At 38.5% G+C, this 22,806-nt stretch overlaps 3 protein-coding genes across 3 annotated transcripts; 2 read left to right on the forward strand and 1 right to left on the reverse strand.

Annotated features, from left to right (window-relative positions):
* Window positions 1–346: 346 nt before the first annotated feature.
* Window positions 347–8,373, forward strand: LOC134740542 (Golgi apparatus protein 1). The gene is made up of 7 exons (XM_063673057.1): window positions 347–1,304; window positions 2,020–3,716; window positions 4,518–4,665; window positions 5,482–5,708; window positions 7,098–7,281; window positions 7,687–7,793; window positions 8,160–8,373. The coding sequence occupies exons 1-7, from the start codon at window positions 542–544 to the stop codon at window positions 8,319–8,321; spliced, it is 3,288 nt and encodes a 1,095-aa protein (XP_063529127.1). The 5' UTR covers window positions 347–541; the 3' UTR covers window positions 8,322–8,373.
* On the reverse strand, window positions 8,355–10,296 carry LOC134740543 (DNA primase large subunit-like). The gene has a single exon (XM_063673058.1). It carries the CDS (start codon window positions 10,166–10,168, stop codon window positions 8,672–8,674), a length of 1,497 nt encoding a protein of 498 aa, XP_063529128.1. The 5' UTR covers window positions 10,169–10,296; the 3' UTR covers window positions 8,355–8,671.
* Window positions 10,297–10,815: 519 nt separating this feature from the next.
* On the forward strand, window positions 10,816–22,789 carry LOC134740544 (endoplasmic reticulum transmembrane helix translocase). Its single transcript, XM_063673059.1, has 10 exons — window positions 10,816–11,260; window positions 12,066–12,155; window positions 12,589–12,795; window positions 13,207–15,147; window positions 16,219–16,486; window positions 17,419–17,615; window positions 18,509–18,651; window positions 19,562–19,694; window positions 20,278–20,421; window positions 20,966–22,789. Exons 1-10 carry the CDS (start codon window positions 10,991–10,993, stop codon window positions 21,071–21,073), a joined length of 3,501 nt encoding a protein of 1,166 aa, XP_063529129.1. The 5' UTR covers window positions 10,816–10,990; the 3' UTR covers window positions 21,074–22,789.
* Window positions 22,790–22,806: the final 17 nt, after the last annotated feature.

Here is a 22,806-nt window from a genome sequence, read left to right on the forward strand (position 1 = left end):
TTTCTACCGATTAGATCTGCTTGACCTGCTTGATATTTTATCTCTCTAAAGTGCGGAAACAAAAAACTCAAACACACCCACTTTGTCAGTAGAAAAAGGCGCAAAACTCAAATTTTCTATGGAAAGTCAAAATCAAACATCAACCCTTTTTCTACTGACAAAGTGGGTGTGCCACAAAGAGTAGTATAAAGCTCGCTCCAGACTACGCGGCGCGAGTGTGGAGGGCCCTTAATATGTGTTACCAAACTTACCAAAGAATACAATATCACTACTCATCACTTGGAACGACCACCCAGTGTGTTTATATTGTATTATCTATGCTAAAATATATATAAATAAATAAGAAATTTATTTTTTTGTCGGACTGTGTTGTTTGCAAAATCGCGTGCTTTGTTCACTTAAATATCATATTTCAATGTTGTAATCATTATAAAGAGTAATTTTACTTAGGGGTTAGATATTAACAGTGTAGGCATTTAAATTATGACACTTTACTGGCGTTAATTACAGCGCTCCTTTATACTACTTAGCCGGTATCGAAATGTTAACAAATGTTGTAATATTAAAGCTGTTATGGATATTAACAGCTTATTTAATAAGCAATACAGAATGTGCTCAACTGCCAGGTGACCTGAAACGTCCCAAGGGGAGGTATACCTTGGATTTAAGTGGCTGTGGATTATTTGAACAGCAGTGCGCACAATTGGAAGATGATCTGGCTATATTATCTTGTGCTTTGACCACAGCTCGCAACAACAAGACACAAGCGTTATCCACGTGCCAACATCAAGTGTGGTCTCATCAGTCAGAGCTCATTGACAACACATACATTAATTATAAGTTGAAACAACCATGTCAAGACGAACTTTTAATAATGGATTGTTTAAATCCTCCCGAAGTTGCTATAGATTGTGTGCTCAAGAAAAAGGCAAGTGTAAAGAACAGAAGTTGTTGGAGGATGATAAATAAAATAGAGTCCATGATCTTTAATGATTGGCAAATAATTGACAGTTTTTTAAAGGCCTGTAATGATGACATCCAGGCCTATACCTGTGGTAGAATACCGCCAGATTTTAGAAGTCTTTCACAGAGTCAAACACTGAAATGTCTTGAAACTAAGGAGACTTTAAAGCCAGAGTGCAATACTGAAATCACTGCATTAAAAGAATTGAAATACAGTACTCTTCAAATGGATAAGATAGTGTTTGTGGCTTGTAATTTAGATCACAAGACTTTCTGCCCAGATGAAGTCCCGGGATCATGGTTGATGTACAAATGTCTTGTTCGGCATAAATATGAGAATGGTAAGTTTTTACTAAAATTACTTGCAATTTATTAACATTATTGGAAATATTGCATTCTTATAAGATATAAATAGTATTCATTAAAAACATTTGTTTTTTAGGTTATCCACTTAAATGACTTTTGTGGTTTGTACCAAGATCAGTACAACAGTATATACAACAAGACAAGAAAACTAGCTTAATTACAGATCAAACATATACAGTACAGTCACTATCAGATATATGGTGGAGGTGCTCGAAAATATCTGAACACACTAACACCTTGACAATAGAGGCGGGTTCAGATATTTGTGAGCACCCTGGCTGCTCCGATATATCTGATGGCGACTGTAGACGGCAGATATATGCCATGGGACTTGGATAATTTTGATTTTGGAGTATAGTAATTGCTCACTTCCTGACTTTGGCTGCGAATGTGTTGACACAATACCTGGTACTAAAATTGCTTTTTGTATAGGAAGTCACCACATATTTTCTAGGAAATTAGAAAGGGAGTTAAACTAATGGATAGCAGTAAAGTCACCATATATACATGCAAATTAATGAATGCTAATTCATTCATTCAGAGGTTTTATTACATTGCAAAACATCGTTACTAGCCTACTATTTGCCATGTCCCATGGTTGGGCAAAGGCCTCTCCCACTTCTACTTCCATTCATCCTATTTTGACCAAAATAGATTTTATAGTAATTATTAATATAATTTTAATTTCAGCAATGACTAAAAGGTGCCAAGATCAACTTTTCTATGATCAGAGAAATATGGTAATGAATTACAAAGCAAGTAAGGGACTTGTTAGATCATGTAAGGAAGACATAAGGAAGTATCATTGTCGCAAAGGAGTGGTAGATGATAAGGATGTGAGGCTTGCACAAATACTATTATGTTTAGAAAATGTATCAAGGACTGATACTAATAGGCTCGCTCCGGAATGCTCAGCAGAAATGATTGACCACAGGAAAATGCTCCTGGATGACTACAGGTTATCACCAGAACTGATGCATGAATGTGCTAATGATATTACTGCACTCTGCCGAGGAATAGAAGCTGGAGGTAAAACACTGCACTGTCTAATGGATCATGCAAGACCCAGAAAGAGAAAGGAAAAACGAATTAGCTTGGCTTGTCACAAGTCTTTACAGGCACTGGTCCAAGAGGCGGACCCAGGGGAAGACTGGAGAGTTGACCCGATTTTGCGCAAAGCCTGCAAGCCTGTAGTAGACAGAGCGTGCCAAGAAGTAACTGGAGGTAACGGAAGGGTCATGTCCTGTCTCATGGAAAAACTTGGTACAGCAGTCATGAGTAGCGATTGTGAAGCAGCCATAATGCAAATTCAATACTTCATATCAAGAGATTTTAAACTAGACCCTCAATTATATAAGGCATGTAAATATGATGCTGTCATGCAATGTAAAGCAACACTTAAATGGGCTGATGCTAGTGAACACCAGTCGGAGAAAGATCCTGTAATTTTACCATGCCTTTACAATTTTGCTTATGATCCGGATTTGAGAGACAAAATAAAACCAGCCTGTGTACAGCAGGTTAGAAGAGTAATGAGGCAAAGGGCAGTGAGCGTAGATTTACTTCCAGAAATAGAAGATTACTGTATAGATGACCTAACTAATTTATGTATAGGATACACAGGTAAAGGAGAAGAAATTGCTTGCTTGCAGAGAAAGATTAAAGATTTATCTGCTAAATGTAAAGAGGCTGTTACTAATTTTACTGAGACCCAAAGTGGGCACATAGAGTTGAATACAGTGGTTAGCACTAACTGTAGAGTTCCTATAGAGAGGCTCTGTTCTTCTGAGCTAAAGACTAAAAAGGAGGAAGATGATGTCTTGGAATGTTTGATAAGTCACAAAAATGATCCAGAAATTAAAAGCAACGTGAAATGCAAAGCGGCAATTGATCACGAGCAGTTGATATCTCTCAGAAACTACAGATTTACACGAAAGTTCAAAAATGCTTGCAAGTCATATGTTCTCAGATATTGTCCAAAAGCACAAACAAAAATTCAGGTTGTGACATGCTTGAGTGAAATTGTTAGGAATGATACTATTAACAGAAGAAAGCACACAATATTTAAGGAATGTCGCCAGCAGCTAAGGAGTCAGTTGTTCCAACAGAAAGAAAGCATTGATTTGGACCCAGAACTTAAGGAAGCTTGCAAAACAGATTTACAAGAATACTGTCCAAACGTAGTTCATGCAGAGTCTGCTGCATTAGAATGTTTACAAACGGCTACTGGGAAACTATCTGATAGTTGTAGGAAAGCTATATTTGTAGTTCGCAAACAGGAATTCACTGATAACGCAGTTGATTACCATTTAATCAATACATGTAACAATATGATAGATTTATACTGCCACAATACGGATCCTGCCAACATATTTGAATGTTTAAAGGTATGATTTAAATTTAATTTTTTAAATAATAGGGTAGTTGACACATGTTGAATTTTATAACTAAATCTAGTTAAATATATAGAAAATGAGCAATTTATCACAATAAATTGGAAACCTAAAAATATATGGGAATAATAAAAAAATACAAGACCTGTTTCGAAAAAAAAAAATATTTTTTTAACTTTCAAATGAGAAAAAAAAACGGTACCATTCGATTCCTTACATTTTATGTAAAAAAATGTATAGCAAAATTTCCATAAACGCAACATTTCACCGACAAAATCGCAATTACCTTGTTTTCTATACATCGAAACGGCTTCTAAGCAAAGTGACACAGTGACGTCACGATGTGTTGCCATTTGTGTTAGAGCGATTGCTCAGTAAGTGGCGATGCCAGACTTTGACCATCATTTGTGACTTTTGTAATGCTTTAAGACAATGGGTCCCATACAGACATTTGATCCTCAAAACAAAACTGATCGACTGATACCATTAAAAAAATTCTCAACTACCCTATTGTATTTATCTTTAACTACCTTTTGAACGCCACGTCGCGGCGCGTCACCATGAACCTTGTCGGCATGCACGAAGGTTGATATTCATATTCATAATCGTTTATTGCACCATGGTAAAAAAACAAGTTATTACAAAAATAGTAGTGTCTCATGGACCCTAAAAGGGTATGGCAAACATTTCCTTAAATTAACTAGCTTATTTATTTTTGGGCTGTAACTGCGCACGTCAGTTGACCTCTTTGGAGGTCATAGGGTAAATAGTAAATACTTTTTTTTATATTTTCAGGCACATCATGACAAACCCGACTTTGCGGAAAGTTGTAAAGTGGTTATAGTAAACAGGATGATAGAACAAAATACGGATTATCGTTTTAATATAAACTTACAGAAGAATTGTGATATGGATATTAAAAAACATTGTTCAAGTATCGTTGGTAAGTAAAAGCAGAATCTGAAATGGTTTGATTGACCCATAGTTATTTGCTTAAAGAAAGCGTATACAGACAGGGGATTTAGGTTTTAGCCCGAGTGGTATTAAGGCGAGGTGTGATCAAGGCGATTGATGGTAATTTGAAGGGGCCAAATCCGTCTTGAGGGAACTTTTAGGATTACAAAATCATCTAAATGTGTGTTTGTGCTTACGAATAAATTATTTCTATGTCTAAAGTTCCCTTGATAAAAATAAAATAGGTACTATCTATACGGATTGGCGCCTAGCCTAGCCGTAACGTAACGCTGTTAAATAAAGAAATAATATGTTCTGCCACTTAAAATTTTGCATAGAAACAATAGATTTATGATATGACTCACTTTCGCATTGTTTACTATACTTGGTGATAGCATACTTAATTCACCATCGGTGGACCTTATGCCTTTCCGATAAGGTTTATAATTGTCAGTTAACAGCATGGACGTGGACAATAGTACGCCACCGTGGGTTTTAGTTATCTTTTTATTAGTGTCCGAAGTTTTGGTTTCGGCATAAAATCATATTTCGGCCTAAGGTTCGGTTTTGGCCAAAACTTTCCACCGCGCCGAACTGTATTTTCGGTAGTGCCCGATCGAAGTTTCGGTTTCGACATAAAAATCATGTTTCGGCTGGACTTTTTGGTGAAACCGAAGGTTCAGTTTTGCTCTAATTTCGGGCGAAATCGAACCTTCGGTTTCACCAAAAAATCCGGTTTCGGTCGGACACTACTTTTTATTTTGTTCACGAAGTCACTGCAAAATTCTGATAACGTATGTTGCAGAGAATGAACCTCAAGATATTGAACTCCAAGGAAAAGTATTAGATTGCCTAACAGAGAAGTTCCGGCAGTCTAAACTGACCAGCGGCTGTGAGAATGAGCTAACAAACATACTCAAGGAACAAGCCTTGAACTACAGACTTAACCCTCTGCTTAGCAAGCTATGCAATGCTGAGATACAGACGATATGCGCCGTGCCTAATGATTCAATCACGAAATCCGATGGACAGGTAGGAAATTATGATGATTTTAAAATAAAATTGAAAACAATAAAATGGTTAATTCGTTATTATACGAGTATGACTGATGTGTGTAGTGTACTATCGCTCACACTGTTAACCACCTTCACCTTCATCAGTGGACCTTATGCCTTTTGTAATAAGGAGTGTTGCTTTTGTACTGTACACGAGCAGGTTTGAAAAAAAATACGGTTTTTTTTCTTTAAATACTCGCCTCTTATAAAGTAATCGAAAAAAAAAAACACACACGGTATAAACAATAGATATCCACATATACTGCTAAAATAATAACTCTTCAGAGACATGCAACAACTCTTAATGATTGTTATACAGTAGAATAAAAATATGTGGGTTGTGCCAATTTCCATTGCTCTTGATGCTTACAAAGCACGTATTACTTCATAATATGTGACGTTTTCAATCAAAAGGTACATTGTCGCTTGTTGATAAGGTTGATTTCTAATTGAAGCTATATGGAAATAGCGCCTTACTGACAAGCGACAATAAGTACCCTTTTGGTTGAAAATGGCACGTATATTGATTAGTAAATATTCTAAATATCAATATACCTACTCAGAAGTGAATTAGGACGATATAATTAATAATTCATTTTTCACCTCACTAGCTCGGAAAGTTGTCTTTTATCCTTTAAAACAAGCGGGTAAAAACGCATTTTATCCACTAGTGGAGAAAGTAATTTGACCTTGGATGGAGCGTGTTTAAGTAGCTAGACAGATAACAAAACGTAAAACGCTCAAAATAATGGTTTGAGAATCTAATAAAAAATACTAAATTTTTTATAAATTTTATGTCATAAACCTTAAAATTCCATAAGAAACGTTTGTTTTTTAATAATGATGTTATGTATAATTCTGAACGCACAAGTTGAGTCGATGCAATTCCAAAACGCATCATTGACATTTCATACGTCAGAAATGTCAACATTGTCAACAAAATTTGTACTTAAAACTTCTCACGTAAAATACAGAATTTCCAGAGTTTTTTGTTATAATATTGTAGAAAAATGAGTGATTCCAGTGATGAAGATGATCTAACGCCTGTGGATGTTGCACTTTCCTCGCTATAGTGAGGTGAAAAGTTTTGTGTTACACACGGGTGCAAATGTATTTTACTTCTCGTGTGTTGAAACACTCGCTACGCTCAGGATTCTATTTTCAACTAAGGATCCTTTCGCTTGCTCGTGATTCAATTCCACACTCGCGGGTAAAATACAACTTTGCACCCTTGTATAACAAATAACTATTCTGATGACGCAGTATTATGCTATAAATATTGATAAGCTCCACGGTATTAGCTAAGTCCTTAATTTTCACTAAACAGTATTCTCATAGGTTGTAAACTCATGGTAATTCATTTCAGGTTGAAGAATGTCTCAAGAGTGCTTTAGTGAACAACAAAATAGTCTCCGCGGCGTGTGCCCATGAAGTGGCTCAAATAATTGAAGACAGGAAGGTGGACATCAATGCCGATCCGTTATTGGAGCGCGCTTGCACTTTCGACTTACTGAAGTACTGCAAAGATCTGGAACATGGTGATGGAAGACGTAAGTATTACGTAATAAAATCAAATAACTTTTTTCAAGGCGAAAAGTTTACCTGATGTTGATCTCTTCCTCTACTACAAGCACCTAATACAGTACACAATATAGGTCCATTGCAATTTGCAGCTAAGACTCGTGGGTGCACATGCCGGTTGTCATGCTTGGAATTCTTGCCAGTTAACCTCCCATCGCAAGGCCAGAGACACGAATTAACCTTTCGTATGTGTGGTGGCCATAAATCATAGGTTCAAACCTCAGTCGTGACGGAGACTGATAGAGCAAAAAAACGTTTTCGAATAAAATAAAAATTGACAAAAAAATCGTTCAGGATCCTTTATCATATCGTATCACGGTATCAGACAAGAGGTCCAAGTAGGCACTTGCGAGTAAAATGTATTATTGTTTCAGGCCTAAAATGTTTGAAAATTATACTCAATGACGACAGCCGAAAATTAGAGGATGAATGTAAAAAAGAATTGACAAATAGATTGGAAATGTATAAACATGTTAGTGCTGTAAGTATTGAATTTTTCGTCTTATTTTGTTTTTGCGGACATGATTCCTGTACCTTTCATAAATAATACTGCTGATAAATATTAAATAAATAAATATTATAGGACATTCTTACACAGATTGACTAAGTCCCACGGTAAGCCCAAGAAGGCTTGTGTTATGGGTACTCAGACAACGATATATATAATATATAAATACTTAAATACATAGAAACATGACTCAGGAGCAAATATCTGTGCTCATCACACAAATAAATGCTCTTACCGGGATTCGAACCCAGGACCATCGGTTTCACAGGCAGGGTCACTACCCACTAGGTCAGACCGGTGGTCATATTGATTTTTTAATATTAATATTTTTGTTTTCAGGCTAGACTGGAAAATCTGGGTGATGTTTTAAATGAAATGTCATCTTCTCCAGCAAAGAAATACTTCCTAGTCATAGGTATCTCTACAGTTGGCCTCATCTTTATATTTGGTCTATACTGCGGACGCATGACAAGACGGGCTATGTATGTTAAGAAAAAATAGATTAAGTAGATAAATTACGAACAAATAAATACTTTATTAGTCTTTAATAAAATGGATTTATTTTTTTAGATTTCGTAGATACAGTTAAGGCATACAAAAACTAATTATTAATTTGTTTCATTCTCATGGAATAGGGGCTTGGCCCTGGGTGTGGTATGTGGTAATAGCAATATTATTAACACATTCACTGCCAGCAAGCGCAGTTCAAGTTCAGCAAGTTCTGCTTGCAGGCACTGAATGTATTGTAGTAACAACAACTTAAATGCTTTCCCACTTTAGGCCCATTCCGGGAGTCCCTGATCCTTAATTAAGAAACATTTAATAATTTAACACACATCAAATGCTTTTGTTTAGGAATCTTTCCATTCAGATATTTCATCAAAATCCATGTCTTCAATATCATTCCCAGGCTCCTTTTTGACAGCTTTAATTTCTTTCTTAATTTGTATTTTATTTTCAACTTTCTTATCTCCTTGAAGCTTCTGGCTCTCCTCAAAGTACTGATTAGGGTGATTGATACCCAATCCTATGTCGACATTATGCACAGCATCAAAGTATTTACTGCAGGCTATTTGGAAATGACCCTTTTTGACCATATCTACAACATTGTTTACAGCTTGGGGGTCTAAAGCATATCCTTGTAGTCTATTTTTCAAGCCAGTTGGATCACAGTGTTTGAAAGGACAGCCATGGCAGTCACCAGGTCCCACATTATTGCTTATTATTCTCATGCAGCTGAATGGTGAATAATTCTTCTTGCTTCCTTCTTTACCATAATTATACCTGACGTTGTAGGCATATTGCTTCTCAAATTTGTCCAATTCCATTATTTTTGTGAACTCCTCCCTCCAGAATCTTAGCGAGTCTTCCAATGTAACTCCAATGCCTTTAAGGAAGAGTCCATATTGGAGTCTTCCTCCGTGTTTGAGATGGTGAGCTGATCGCAGCTGCTCATGTAATTGCCTCATGCAAAGTGGGAATGATTTCACAGACAAAGAGTCCAGGCTTTCAATAGGTATAACTGCCTTAGTATCACTGTAGTCAGTGCCCGTGTAGGTCTGATGCAATCCTTTCAGTAACCCTACAAGCCTTTCATCATTTTCTACTTCAGGCAAATGATGTGAAGCAATTGCTAGACTCTGCTTCAAATGTGTCCGATACTGAGCTGATAGAACTGATATAAAATCCTTATGCGGAATGTAAGCATATCCACCACTCAGGTAAGCTTTCCTAGATCTAACTAGGTCTAACACTTCATAGAATTTAACTTTGTAGTATTTCAAATTGTCAATGTTTTGATGTGGAGTAGATTCTCTCAGAAAGTGAATGATGCTTTCTTTTTCTTCATCTGAGATGTTTGTATAGCATAGATTGTTTAGTTTGAAAAATTTATCTACTGTTTCACCCCTCATGATCATAAATCTCATTCGGAATAGTTCCATCTCTCTCGCGATGAACCACCGTCGTAACTCCTCGGTGCGACAGTATGCTAGACGTAATATAAAATGTGCAATATGATCCTTACGTCTCGCCTGCAAATCAGCTTCAGAAGTACCACAAGCGGTCTTTTCACACAGCTTCATGTAGTATTTGATGCCCTGTGTTCTTAATTCATTTAGAACGTAATCCGTCCATTCTTCAGAGTAAATACGAAGTCCTTTTAAAGTAGTGGCAGTTGCTAAACTTCGCAGAAGCGTTAGTCTCTCCAAAGCCAAGGTTTCGAACTCTTGAAGTGAAACGTTTTCGGTTGGAGGCAGTTTATACATTTGGAGATCGTGTGGATAAGTTTCGACAAGACTGCCGGTAATGGGTGCTCTTGTAGACTTCCTTTTGATTTGGAGATCCATGACGGTTTGTCATTTAATTAAATCCTAGCGATTAAACACACTATTTCGTTTTATAGAGAAATTTTAGTACACGAAAACATGAAACGAAATCCGATTGCTAATGTTAGGGTTTGCAACGATTTCGCGCTAATTTTTGACACTGACATTTGACCACGTTGACAGCAAAGGGAGCGTTTAGATATCTGGAAATTCGTACGTTTGCTTTGATAGCTGTTGATTGTGCAAAAACTTATTCATCATATTTCGTCTTTACGGGTATGATTAGTATGACAATGTGTGCTATTTTTTATAAGCCTTAAAAATAGATATAATAAATATAAAAATATAATGTCGCAGAAGACCTCTGCAGAAGATATTTTTCAGTTAATACAAAAGTAATAAATAACTATAGGTTTCTGAACGTAATCTAGGGCTGCAAGTAAAAAAAATACATTTTCAATTATGTTTTCAATCAAAGATTTCATTTCACTATGTGCCTGGGTTAATGAATCTTGAAAATGGTTAAAATCAATAACTTGCGAGACATTGAAATCGCCACGGGCGCAAGAATTATCAGAAAAGTATGGTATGCTTGAAACGGAATATAAAACGTGTCACGCACGCTCTTGTTCTTTCAGTTCTTCTCTCCTCGCCCCCCTCCCCTCACCCCTTTGTCTGTTCTGTCAAGTCCGTAAACTCGGCAAAATCGAATTTTCCGTAGTATTATTTTTTAAATGATTTGTATGAAAGAAATATGCAATAATGCATAACCCTAATTTGTAATTCTAATGGTGACGTGTACAAAAGTCATTTTCAGAAGTTGTTGTTTAAATTAAGTGTATTATGGTGTCTAACGAGATGCAGTCGTCATTGGATGATTTAGTCCAATATACACAGCTATTTAAGCCTGTAGCGACTGTTCTGCAAGGGACAGTCCTGCCCTTTCTCATTTTATATCCGGTGATATTTTATTCATGGATTGTGGTGTACGGTTTCGAGGACAACGTGGAGGCAGGGTTTGTGGTCGTCGCTGTCGTGGCCACGATTCAAATCCTCGTTTGTTTATGTTGCTATTGGAGTGTTCACATTCAATGTTTCCTGTCGTGTTCTAAGGTATGAGACTGTTACTTTGTTTTATTTTATTCCTAGTTTTTATTTTTCAGGTAGCTAAAATCTATTTTACATCATAATTGTTTTACGTAGGGTTAGTAGGAAACGAGGCAGTAGGTAAGCTTGCTAAAACCGCTGTAATGGATGGCTCTGTACTCGATTCTATACCATATTCAAGTGAAGTAATTCCCAGAATTAAAAAAAGATGTTTACAGAAATGGGAATACCATTTTGGAGAACAAGCTTTATCACGGGGTGTTGGAATCTTGTACAGAACAATCCAAGATAGACCCTTGTGGATACCCTGGTTTGATTCTGCCAACCTCGCTAGAAAAGTGTTAGTCTCAGCTTTCCGAGTCTGGTCCGGGCACATCCCTACAAACAAGTTTCCGTGCATGATGGGTGTTAAATCGTCACCACGGTGTGCAAACTGTCAGAAGACTGATGACTTGTCTCACGCGTTGTTGGAATGCGTCCGGAATTCGGACTTGAGAAAAAGAATTTTTGGTAGTCTGGGCTCCATGCACAATGGACAAATTGTTGGTTGGCAGAGCCTATATCGGACAAATCAATCAGTGTTTACCATTTTATTGACCTCTCCCTTGAGTAGGGAACTATGAAAGCACCCATGAGGCTGACATGTTCACCTAGTGTCCAAAGCCTCAATAAAAACCAGATTTAAAAAGAAAAAATAATTGTTGCCTGTTTATATCTGTTTCTGATTTAGATTACTGAAACATATGCTTTGAAAGGGTTTTGCGCAACTCGATTGTCTTGTAAGCATGAAATTTTTACTATGTTTATACAGGTAAAAGACCCCATACAAGCGGAGATTGTCAAAGTTGTTCCAACTCCGAACAATGGATTTTCTGAAATCGTCAAGTTACATCATACTAAGGTAAGTTTCAGAGGTTAAGTCAAAAGGTGTGAGGCAATTGTTTCGTCTATATGGAGATAATAGATAAATAACTCTTTATGAGTTTACTTATTTTATTAACAAAGCAATGCTATCAGTTTTATTGTTTTAAATCACTAATTACTGAAAAATAATTAAACAAAAATCAATCTTATTCGGATAATAATATTAATAATACGGTTCACTATGGCTATGAACTTGTGGTGGTAATTAGTGAGTTTGGCTTGTCACCTGATGACCTGACGAAATAGAGACTAAATGTGACATTATTTATGTAAAAATGTTGTCAATTTATTATCACAATGGGTTAATAGTTTGTAGCACTTTTACCTTTAGAAAATACTAGCAGCAATGTTCTAAATACAATTACAGTAGTTACATTGAGCTTTGTTTTATTATATTTTTTAAATTTCAGTCCACAAAGAAAGGCAGTCTCAACCCCGATGTATGGTTCATGTTCCAAAAGAGTAAATATGTTTATGACTGGGATAAGAAGTCCTTCAGCACAGTGGAGTTCCCCATCAACAAAACACATGACCACTACTTAGAATCCAAGGGGTATGCAGATGATGAAGCTATTGAAATGGCAGAAAAGGAATTTGGGAAGAATGAGATGGTTATGGTAAAGTATTGTTTAAATTTCATATTTTGGCCTAGTTTAGAACACTTTCAGGCAGTGTTTCTCAACACAGGGATTTTAAAAGCATCTTGGATTACTCAGAGATTTTTAACTCAAACACTGAGTCAAGTGTAGGTAGTTGTGCCGTTCCCGGGAATGTTCCCCGTACAAAATGGGGAACATTCCCAGAAATGGCACAACTCTAGGTGTAGGTTTAATTCTGGTACAGGTTTACTCATGGTTTACTTATGAAATACAATAATTTTCAATGGTGTCTAGGCAAAAAATGTGATATCACAAAAACATCCTGGATTTGCACTTTTTGACATCTGAAGCAGTTCCATTTGTAATCTGTGCTTGTTTTGTTTCGAATAGTATTTGAAATAATGCTTATGTTGTACGTTTTTCTTTTAGGTGGTACCAGAGTTCATGGAACTATTTAAAGAAAGGGCAACAGCACCATTCTTTGTATTCCAAGTGTTCTGTGTAGCTCTCTGGTGTCTTGACAAGTACTGGTACTACTCCATATTCACCCTCGTCATGTTGGTCATGTTTGAGTGCACCCTGGTCCAACAGCAGCTTAGGAATATGTCAGAAATCAGAAAAATGGGCAACAAGCCATACAACATTAATGTTTATAGAAACAGAAGATGGCGACAGATATTAAGTGACCAGTTGGTGCCTGGAGACATTGTCTCCATTACACGTTCCGTCAACGAAAACCTTGTACCATGTGATATAGTTCTGTTAAGAGGTTCCTGTATAGTAGATGAATCTATGTTAACTGGCGAGAGTGTCCCGCAAATGAAGGAGCCTCTAGAAAATGAAAAGAACACACAACAGCACTTAGAGCCCGAGGGCGACGGAAAATTACATTTGCTGTTTGGTGGCACTAAGATTGTACAACATTCGTCACCAAGTAAAACATCAGGTCTGAAAGCACCTGACAATGGATGCATTGGCTATGTCATTCGGACAGGATTTAACACATCACAGGGTAAACTTTTAAGGACCATTTTATTTGGAGTAAAAAGAGTCACTGCCAATAATCTAGAAACCTTTGGGTTTATTTTGTTTTTGTTAATATTCGCGATCGCAGCCGCTGCATATGTTTGGGTGAAGGGCTGTGAGGATCCTACAAGAAATCGTTATAAGTTATTTTTGGAGTGCACTTTGATATTAACATCTGTTGTTCCACCAGAGCTGCCTATAGAGTTGTCTCTAGCGGTGAACACATCTTTGCTCTCCCTATCGAAACTAGCAGTATTCTGTACAGAACCATTTAGGATACCGTTTGCTGGTAAAGTTGAAATTTGCTGTTTTGACAAAACAGGCACATTGACCAGCGACAACTTAGTTGTAGAAGGCGTAGCTGGCATCGGCGAACATAAAGACGCCACTGTCATTCCACTCTCTGAAGCTCCTATGGAAACAATACAAGTATTGGCGTCTTGTCATTCACTTGTTCAACTAGACGACGGAATAGTCGGAGATCCATTAGAAAAGGCCACTTTGAAGGCTGCCGAATGGAACCTAACTAAAGGGGACGCTATAGTGCCAAAGAAAGGTAAATCGCCCGGTCTAAAGATCGTCCACAGAAACCACTTTGCAAGTGCCCTGAAAAGGATGTCTGTGATCGCCGGTTACCAGGTAACCGAGAGAGGGTTCATAGAGACTCACTATATCAGCAGCGTCAAGGGCGCGCCAGAAACGGTCAAGTCTATGCTGAAAGAGGTTCCTAGTCATTACGACCACGTTTATTTGACATTGTCGCGCAGGGGCGCCAGGGTCTTAGCTTTAGGTTATAGGAATTTAGGAAAGTTAAGCTCTCAAGCAATCCGTGATTTATCAAGGGAAGATATAGAGTCCGAATTGACGTTCGTCGGCTTCGTAATCATTTCGTGTCCACTGAAAGCGGACTCGAAAAAGGCTATAGCGGAGATAGTTCACGCGTCGCATTCCGTAGTTATGATAACTGGTGACAATCCTTTAACGGCATGTCATGTGGCTAAAGAGTTGAATTTTACGCAAAAGGAAGTTCTCATTTTAACTCAAACTAAAGAAGAATGGGGATGGAAATCTATAGATGAAGAAGTGTTTTTACCAGTACAGCCATTTAAGAAAAGTAAGCAGTTGACTTCTAAGTTTGATCTATGTGTTACCGGCGAGGGTCTGAGCCATCTGAATGAGAGTTATTACAAGTTCATGATAGAGCTGATGCCTCACATAAAGGTGTTCGCGCGGTTCGCGCCGAAGCAGAAGGAGTTCGTGGTGGTAACGTTGAAAGCTCTCGGGTATTCTACGTTGATGTGCGGCGATGGTACTAATGATGTGGGAGCTCTGAAACATGCTGATGTAAGTACCAACATTCTTGTTCTATAGTTCTATTTTCCATCGTATTTTCCTGGAAACGTTCGTATTTGTCAGGCTACTTCAGTCAACCTCAGTACTTTTTGTACCGAGACTGACTAAAATAGCGTTCGTACGTTTCCGTGAAAATACGATGGAAAATAATTATGCACAGATCTGTATGAAAATGTATCATGTTTATGTTTAGTAATAAATACATTATTGAAACTCAAGGTACAAAGAACAATAGGTACCTACAAGGGTTAGGTTAGTGTCTGACTGAAACCAGTTTTTATGGCGAATCCGAAACCGTAGGTTCGGTTTAGACTCAGTTTCGGCCGAAACCAAACTCGAAACTTTTATAGAAGTGTTAAAAACGTTAAAAAACAATTTTTCTTTTTAGACATACGAACAATGAAACACCTATAATTCGTGCAAGTGGTTTAAAAAAATTAACCGAGTGCGCCGCGCTACGCCTATTCTAATTAAGTAATAGTTATTTACGATACAAGTGCGGAAAAGAGGAAATTCGAAACGAGTGGCGATAAATTAAAACACGACCGCAGGGAGTGTTTTAAATCGACACGAGTTGCGAATTACCTTTTCGCACGTGTATCGTACAACGTTTTACAGTACATATGGCCCTTTAAATTTTCGACATATGCACGAAAAGTGCTCTTTTACGCACTAGTGCGAGAAAGTAGCACCATATGTACTGTAAAACTATTTACAGTTCTCCTACCCGTAAGCGATGCGTAGACTAGCAAGAACTTGCATGCAATTTACGTTTACTATGGTAAACTGCATTCAAAACTTTGATCAAATGCCGCAATGTTATGAAAATTGCATGCAAGTACAGAAAACTAGTCGAACGCGAACCGAAAGTGCAGTTTTTTCGCCGAAACCGAACCTTCGGCCGTAACACGTTTTTTTATGCCCAAACCGAAATGACAATTTCGGTGGGACACTATCTAATAAGGATTAGTTTTTTTTTGGATGTCAAATATTTTGAATCAAGAGACGTCACCATCAACTAGCTACAGCTACATCAAATTAAAATTGACCCATTTGATTCAGGTGGGCGTAGCGATCCTCGCAAACGCTCCCGAGCGCCTGCGCGAGCGCGCCGCCCCGGAGCCCGCGGCGCCGCGGCGCGCGCGGGACCCGCGTGACCCGCGTGACCCGCGCGACCCGCGCGACCCGCGCGAGGCGCGCGCCGAGGCCGCGGCCCGGCTGCGCCGTGCGATGAAGAAGCTGGAAGAAGAGGATCAACCGCAGTTGGTTAGATTAGGGGACGCCAGCGTCGCCGCGCCGTTCACTAGTCGGCTCTCTAGTATTCTGTGCAGTGAGTACTTTATATAGGTACCTAACTATAGTCTGAACTTTGAATTTATTACCACCCTGATGCTGCTGTGTTCCTCGTGAGGCCTGTGCGGCTACGCGCCGAGCGATGATAGAAGAAAAGCATCGGCAGCAGGTAGGTTTTGGAGAATACTGGGTAATAAGTACAGCCGTAGGTATAATAAAAGATACCAGGCGCTATTATCAGGGTCGAAGTCATTGGCACACGATTCACTTGCTCCTAAAGGTTGAGAGACATAGGTAAAACATAATTATACAATTGTAGAACCAAAGATAGATATAACTCCGTAATAGATGGATACAGTCTAAGGAAAAAACGTGCCTCGAAAATCAAAAAAAATTGATTCTCGTTCAGAGGGCGCTACTAGTTTTGACCTACAGTCGTATAAATGGCGTTGACGGTTTCGTTTGTTATTTAACAATTTTAACGCATACCAGTGAAAGAACATGGGTCAAAATCATAAAAATAATTAATGCAAATAAAAAAAATCATTTATCTATATTTAAATACATTCTATCGTATTTTTATAAATCTTAATTTTTAGTTTTAAAGTGTGTCGACAGATGGCAGTGAATTTACTGGGGTTACAAAATTTACTATGACAGTACCGCTCTAGTATAAGTTACTCTATGCTAGAACTCATGTGGATACAGATGATAATAGGAATATTATCATCTTCTTGCTCAAGGGGTCTGATTTCTGCTCGGGCTGAAAGGGGAAATAGGGATCGTACGACTACATACACTAAATTAGATAATTGGTTAATGTAAATTAATGACAGGAAAGCGACTTTTTACTCTTGTAAAAGTTGAGAAAATTCTAGAAGAAGAATACCTCACCCCAATAAGTGTGACTAGTTTATACGATGCGCTTGAACCTAATGAACATTGTTCAATCCATAACTTTCTTTTCAGTTTGCCACATCATCAAGCAAGGTCGATGCACTCTCGTCACCACTCTCCAAATGTTCAAGATCCTAGCCCTAAACGCCCTCATACTGGCCTACAGTCAATCAGTGTTGTATCTCGACGGAATCAAGTTCAGCGACACGCAGGCGACTCTGCAAAGCTTGCTGTTGGCTTCGTGTTTCTTATTCATATCGCGGTCTAAGGTGAGACAGTTTACCTAGATTTACTATATTATCAACTGACCTGATTGTCGTCACGCAAAGTTAAGTACTACTCCAACTTTACTACTCCAATATTAGGTTAAAAATAAACAAATCTGGCCTCCTAATCGCCTTTACCCCTTTTGACCGCCAAAGACGTCAACTGAAGCGCGCGGATACAGCCCCATATCAACCTTCGTGTATACCAGATACCACGTTCACGATGATGCGCCGCGCGCGATAAGGGTAGTGTTCAATAGGTTAATGAGCTAGTCATTTATTATATTATACTAATCAGGAATCTCACAACTTTTAAAAAGAACAACCATTAGAATTCATCTACTTATGTAATTTCAAAGTGGCATAAATAAGAGTTTTGTTTTATAGCCTATATTGTGTCCCACTGCTGGGCAAAGGCCTCCCCTGTCTTCCGCCACTCGTCACGGATTTGTGAATGCTCCCGCCACAAAAAGGGTCCAGGTCGTCTCGCCATCTTCTTTTTGGCCTGCCTCTGCCTCGGGTGATCTGTGGTGCCCATTCGGTCGCTATTTTGGCCCATCTTTGGGTTTGATTAGTCTAACTAACCTCAATTGATCCTTTTTTTGGGAGACCAGTAAAGCGCTATTGTACTTCGAGAGAGCCGCAGTCGGTTCGCGATTTTCTGACCCCTGAGACAGTTTGCTGAATGACAGTGATATGCTTTCATCTTTTTCTGATATATTAAATAAAATATTACCCCAATATATCACATGGTATCGAGTATTTGAAGTATTTTATTAAATACTTCTGATAAAACTATGACGCGGATGTTTGGCGTGACAACATTTGACCTTTTGGTGTAATGACCCAAATTGTTTTATGATTTCCAGCATTAAAAATGTGCATTTAACTTCCAGCCTCTAAAGCAGCTGTCAAAGCAACGCCCGCTGCCGAACATCTTCAACGTGTACACGATAATGACGGTGCTCACACAGTTCGCGGTGCACTTCCTCTGTCTGGTTTACTTAGTCCGTGAGGCCACGGAGCGCTCGCCTGGCAGGTAATATAAAACAAAGAATTTCAATATGTTAAAGAAACGACGCTTACGCTATCGCACGCGCATAATTATATTGCTGTCTCGCCCGTGATGCCGGCGGTCAATGTCCTGACACTGGACGAGCGGGACAGCTATACAATTATGCGCGTGCAAAAGAGATAGGAATACGCGGGTCAATGTACAAAATTCCTCGAGGTAAGCGTCCTTTCTTTAGAAACGGATGACACTGCTGCTTGGCCCTTGTACAGTCGTATGACCATTTTAGTAATTAGTTTTTAACAAACAGAAACGTCTGCAAACGATGCTAAGCTTAGAATAAATTTAAAAGTGGAAAAATACTGCCTTGGGTGAGACTTGAACTCAAGGCCTCTGGATCGATACTCCAGCGCTCTGCCAACTAAGCCACCAAGACATCATCCATAGTCAGCAAAAGTCCAGAGGTCGTGAGTTCAAGTCTCACCCAAGGCAGTATTTTTCCACTTTTAAATTTGTTCTAAGCTTATTAGTATTTTATTTATGTCCAAAATATAAATAACTATATAAAAATAAATAATCACCATTTTAATGCTGATTAATACCAACACTAGGTGCTGGGAGCGGAAAAATGAATCCCACTACAAAACCAGATTTATAAATGGAATCATCAGTGGATTCACTAGGATTTTTTAATCACTTCTATTAGCTGTATTGTATAACCTATAGCCCAATCCCTCTCGCGCATGAGGAGGCCTGTGCCCAGCAGTGGGACGTATATAGGCTGAAATATTATTATATATAACCTGGTTTTGTAACGGGCGAGTAATCCTCTTGCTACGTAAAAAATATCGCACGAGCTGAATAATCCTAAACTTCACCTCTTCTCCTAAATATCCGATTTTACCTCGTCGCCAAATGAATATTTTTCCACCCATAGAGACACGAAGCCGAAGTTAGACATGGACCTGGCCGAAGACGAGGAACGCGAGTTCGCGCCCGACCTGCTCAACAGCACCGTGTACATCATATCCATGGCGCTGCAGATATCCACATTCGCGATCAACTATAGGGTAAGTACCTGTCATTATTATGGACTATTACTAAATTGGGAAAACACATTTATAGATTTAAAGCCTGAGTTTTTCTATTTGGCCCTGAGCCCTAGTGTCGCTACAAGTTGCTTACATATATAGCAATAATGTGCGTACGTTATGTATAATTGTATGTGATAACCACAGAGTAACTTATACTAGAGCGGTACTGTCATAGTAAATTTTGTAACCCCATTAAATTCACTGCCATCTGTCGACACACTTTAAAACTAAAAATAAATATTTATAAAAATACGATAAAATGTATTTAAATATGGATAAATGATTTTTTTATTTGCATTAATTATTTTTATATGATTTTGACCCATATTCTTTCACTGGTATGCGTTAAAATTATAAATAACAAACGAAACAGTCAACGCCCTCTATACGAGTGTAGGCCAAAACTAGTGGCGCCATTTGATCGAGAATCAAATTTTCGTGATTTTCGAGGCACGTTTTTTCCTTAGACTGTATCCATCTATTACGGAGTTATATCTATCTTTGATGATAACTAAATAGGAACTCTATGTACCTTAACCTACGGTTGATATTCGCACAGGGCGAGCCGTTCATGGAAGGCCTACGAGACAACAAGCCGCTGCTGTACAGCATCGTGGTGTCCGGCGGCGCCGTGTTGGCGCTGGCCGCAGGGATACTGCCAGATCTGTCCAGTATGTTCGAGATAGTCTACTTCCCGCCCGATGTAAGTGATAATGAACTCTCACCCTACGTTAAGGTTTACGGTCGATATTGGCACGTGCGAGTCGTTCATGGAAAGCTTGCAAGACAACAAGCCATTGCTGTACAGGATACTGCCCGATTTGTCTAGTATGTTCGAGATAGTCTACTTCCCGCCCGATGTAAGTGATATTCAACTCTGTTACTTTACGTTACGGTTGGTTTTCGCACAGGACGAGCTATTCATTGGGATACTGCCAGATCTTTCCAGTATGTTCGAGATCGTTTACTTCCCGCCCGATGTATAACTATTAGCTACTAGCAGAGGCTTGTAACTGTAGATTACTGTTTTTTTTTTTAATGGCGCCACTTTAGTAACCTTGTTTGATCTTGCCAAAGCGTGTTTGACTACGACTTTGTTTAATACTGACCATTGGTATAAAATAAATTATCTGGTTGCAATAAGGTTGTCTGGTTGGTTGGTGGTCTGGTGGTAATAAGGTTTACAAATGCTGAGATACCTGTGCCGAAGATAGTATTTATCGTTAATGTCAACATATTTGTTTCAGTACCGGCTCATCCTCGTCCAAGTCCTAATAGCGGACATGGTGTTCGCGTACCTAGTGGACCGCGCCTGCCTGTGGCTGTTCGGTGAAGGCCGCTCGCTCGCGACCTAGCGTCCGGTCTCAACCTATTTTGTACGCTCGCGTATTGTATTAAGGTTCATTTTAAACGTATCGGAATGAGAATCTACTACTATGGTAATGTTCACATGTATTGGGAATGATTGGTGGCAGGGGTTGTGCATATACGGTTTTTTCAACCCTAAGCCAAATTTCCCGAGGTTAATATAATTATTCGATAGCGAAGCGCAAGCGATCGTCACCTTGGCTAGGCCGCTTGCAAAGAAAAGTTCTAATTTATAATAAGGCAAACTCATAAAAGAATAGTTTATTTTCTTTCCGATACGGTTATTATTTGTATCGAAATTCGTATCGGTCTCCGTATGGGTTGATCTCGTATCGAGACTCGATATGACGCTCAATTATTGCATTTACCTGTAAGTATGCCGAGTAGGGCTCGCACAGTTGGGGAATGCTCCCGGTACTGAGTTTGTATGGCGAGAACCGGGAATTCCCGGTCCCGGTACTGTATTTGTATAGAAAACCAGTACCCGGAGCACTCCCTACTCGCACTACTAGTCGCCACTTTGAATCACACAACAAAGTTCATCAAAAACTATTATACCCCGTTATTTTTAGATTAGATTTTTTTTAACCTCAAAAGTAGTTGTAATTAACTTTTTCATCCGAAATGCTAAGGTAATATTGCGGTACAATAAACACTACACACACTAAACGACACTATAATTCAGTGCATTATTACTCAGATTTAATTTCGGAGGAAAAAAGTTACCACTACTTTTGAAAAAAGGTACATTTCTAAGGACCAAGAAATTCAGGCTACTCTTAGTTGATACAAAAATAAGAAGTTTTTAACCCTTTGTTTGCAATTCGGATCCGAAATGTATGAAATTATCCGTATCTGGATCCGGATCCTCGGATCTTCCCATACATTTCGGATCCGTCGTGCAAACCCTAGCCTGCCTTATCGTATGTATCGATATTGGGCCGTTGTCGCACGCGTCAGTTGACGTCTTTGGCGATTATAGGGTTAAGGACACGATCAACGTCACGTTTGTCAAATCTAACAAGCCGTTGATAATCGTTTGTTCTTATCCGCCATTCCGACATTTCTATTTGTTAGAGAGAGACACAATGTAACAGAGGTTTATAAGAGGTTGCTGAGTGTTATGAATATTAAAAGGTCGTGTCTCGAGTTACCTTCGTATGAAACTTCTAAAAACGATCGATTTCGATTCCTAGCTGACAGTTCACAGCAAAGATACATTGATTGAGTAAGATGCGTAAAATCGAAGACAATTTCGTGTTTCGAATTTGACAGGTAAACGAGATGGCGCTGTACAGCTCCATACATTTTGCGCTGATTGTCAAAAGTTGACGTTTGACAATAACTAAATTATTCAGTGTATATATATAATATATGTATATTATTATTGACTTTTTGTTGTCAAAATATACCTTAAGTATTAATTACTTCATTTCTCTTGCATTGATGAATAAATCAATGTTACTTATTGTGGTGATACGGTCTGGCGACTAGTAAGTGTCGAGCCCCAGTTAATGAATGTGTCAGTGGTATTCTATTTATGTACTAAACGTGTAGTATTATCTATTTTGGACCCGCGGCATGTAAGAAAATAAAGTTTTCTGACAAACACTTAATTTTATTTAAATCCTGATTATGCTGCTGAGTATTGAAATTTGAGACACTATTGTTTTCACATTTGAATTTCACAGTCAATTCATAGGCGAAAACACAGTATTAT

The sequence above is a fragment of the Cydia strobilella genome, chromosome 4, assembly GCF_947568885.1.
Source record: "Cydia strobilella chromosome 4, ilCydStro3.1, whole genome shotgun sequence".
NCBI classification, from domain to species: Eukaryota; Metazoa; Arthropoda; class Insecta; order Lepidoptera; family Tortricidae; genus Cydia; species Cydia strobilella.

Excerpts from the sequence above, each read along its gene's own strand:
- LOC134740543 (XM_063673058.1), bottom strand. The coding sequence starts at position 10,168 with ATGGATCTCCAAATCAAAAGGAAGTCTACAAGAGCACCCATTACCGGC.
- LOC134740544 (XM_063673059.1), top strand. The coding sequence starts at position 10,991 with ATGGTGTCTAACGAGATGCAGTCGTCATTGGATGATTTAGTCCAATAT. Across the intron at positions 12,156-12,588 it reads TCAAGTTACATCATACTAAG|TCCACAAAGAAAGGCAGTCT; the intron begins GTAAGTTTCAGA and ends TTTAAATTTCAG. Across the intron at positions 20,422-20,965 it reads TAGTCTACTTCCCGCCCGAT|TACCGGCTCATCCTCGTCCA; the intron begins GTAAGTGATAAT and ends TATTTGTTTCAG.
- LOC134740542 (XM_063673057.1), top strand. The coding sequence starts at position 542 with ATGTTAACAAATGTTGTAATATTAAAGCTGTTATGGATATTAACAGCT. Across the intron at positions 1,305-2,019 it reads TCGGCATAAATATGAGAATG|CAATGACTAAAAGGTGCCAA; the intron begins GTAAGTTTTTAC and ends TTTTAATTTCAG. Across the intron at positions 5,709-7,097 it reads TCACGAAATCCGATGGACAG|GTTGAAGAATGTCTCAAGAG; the intron begins GTAGGAAATTAT and ends AATTCATTTCAG.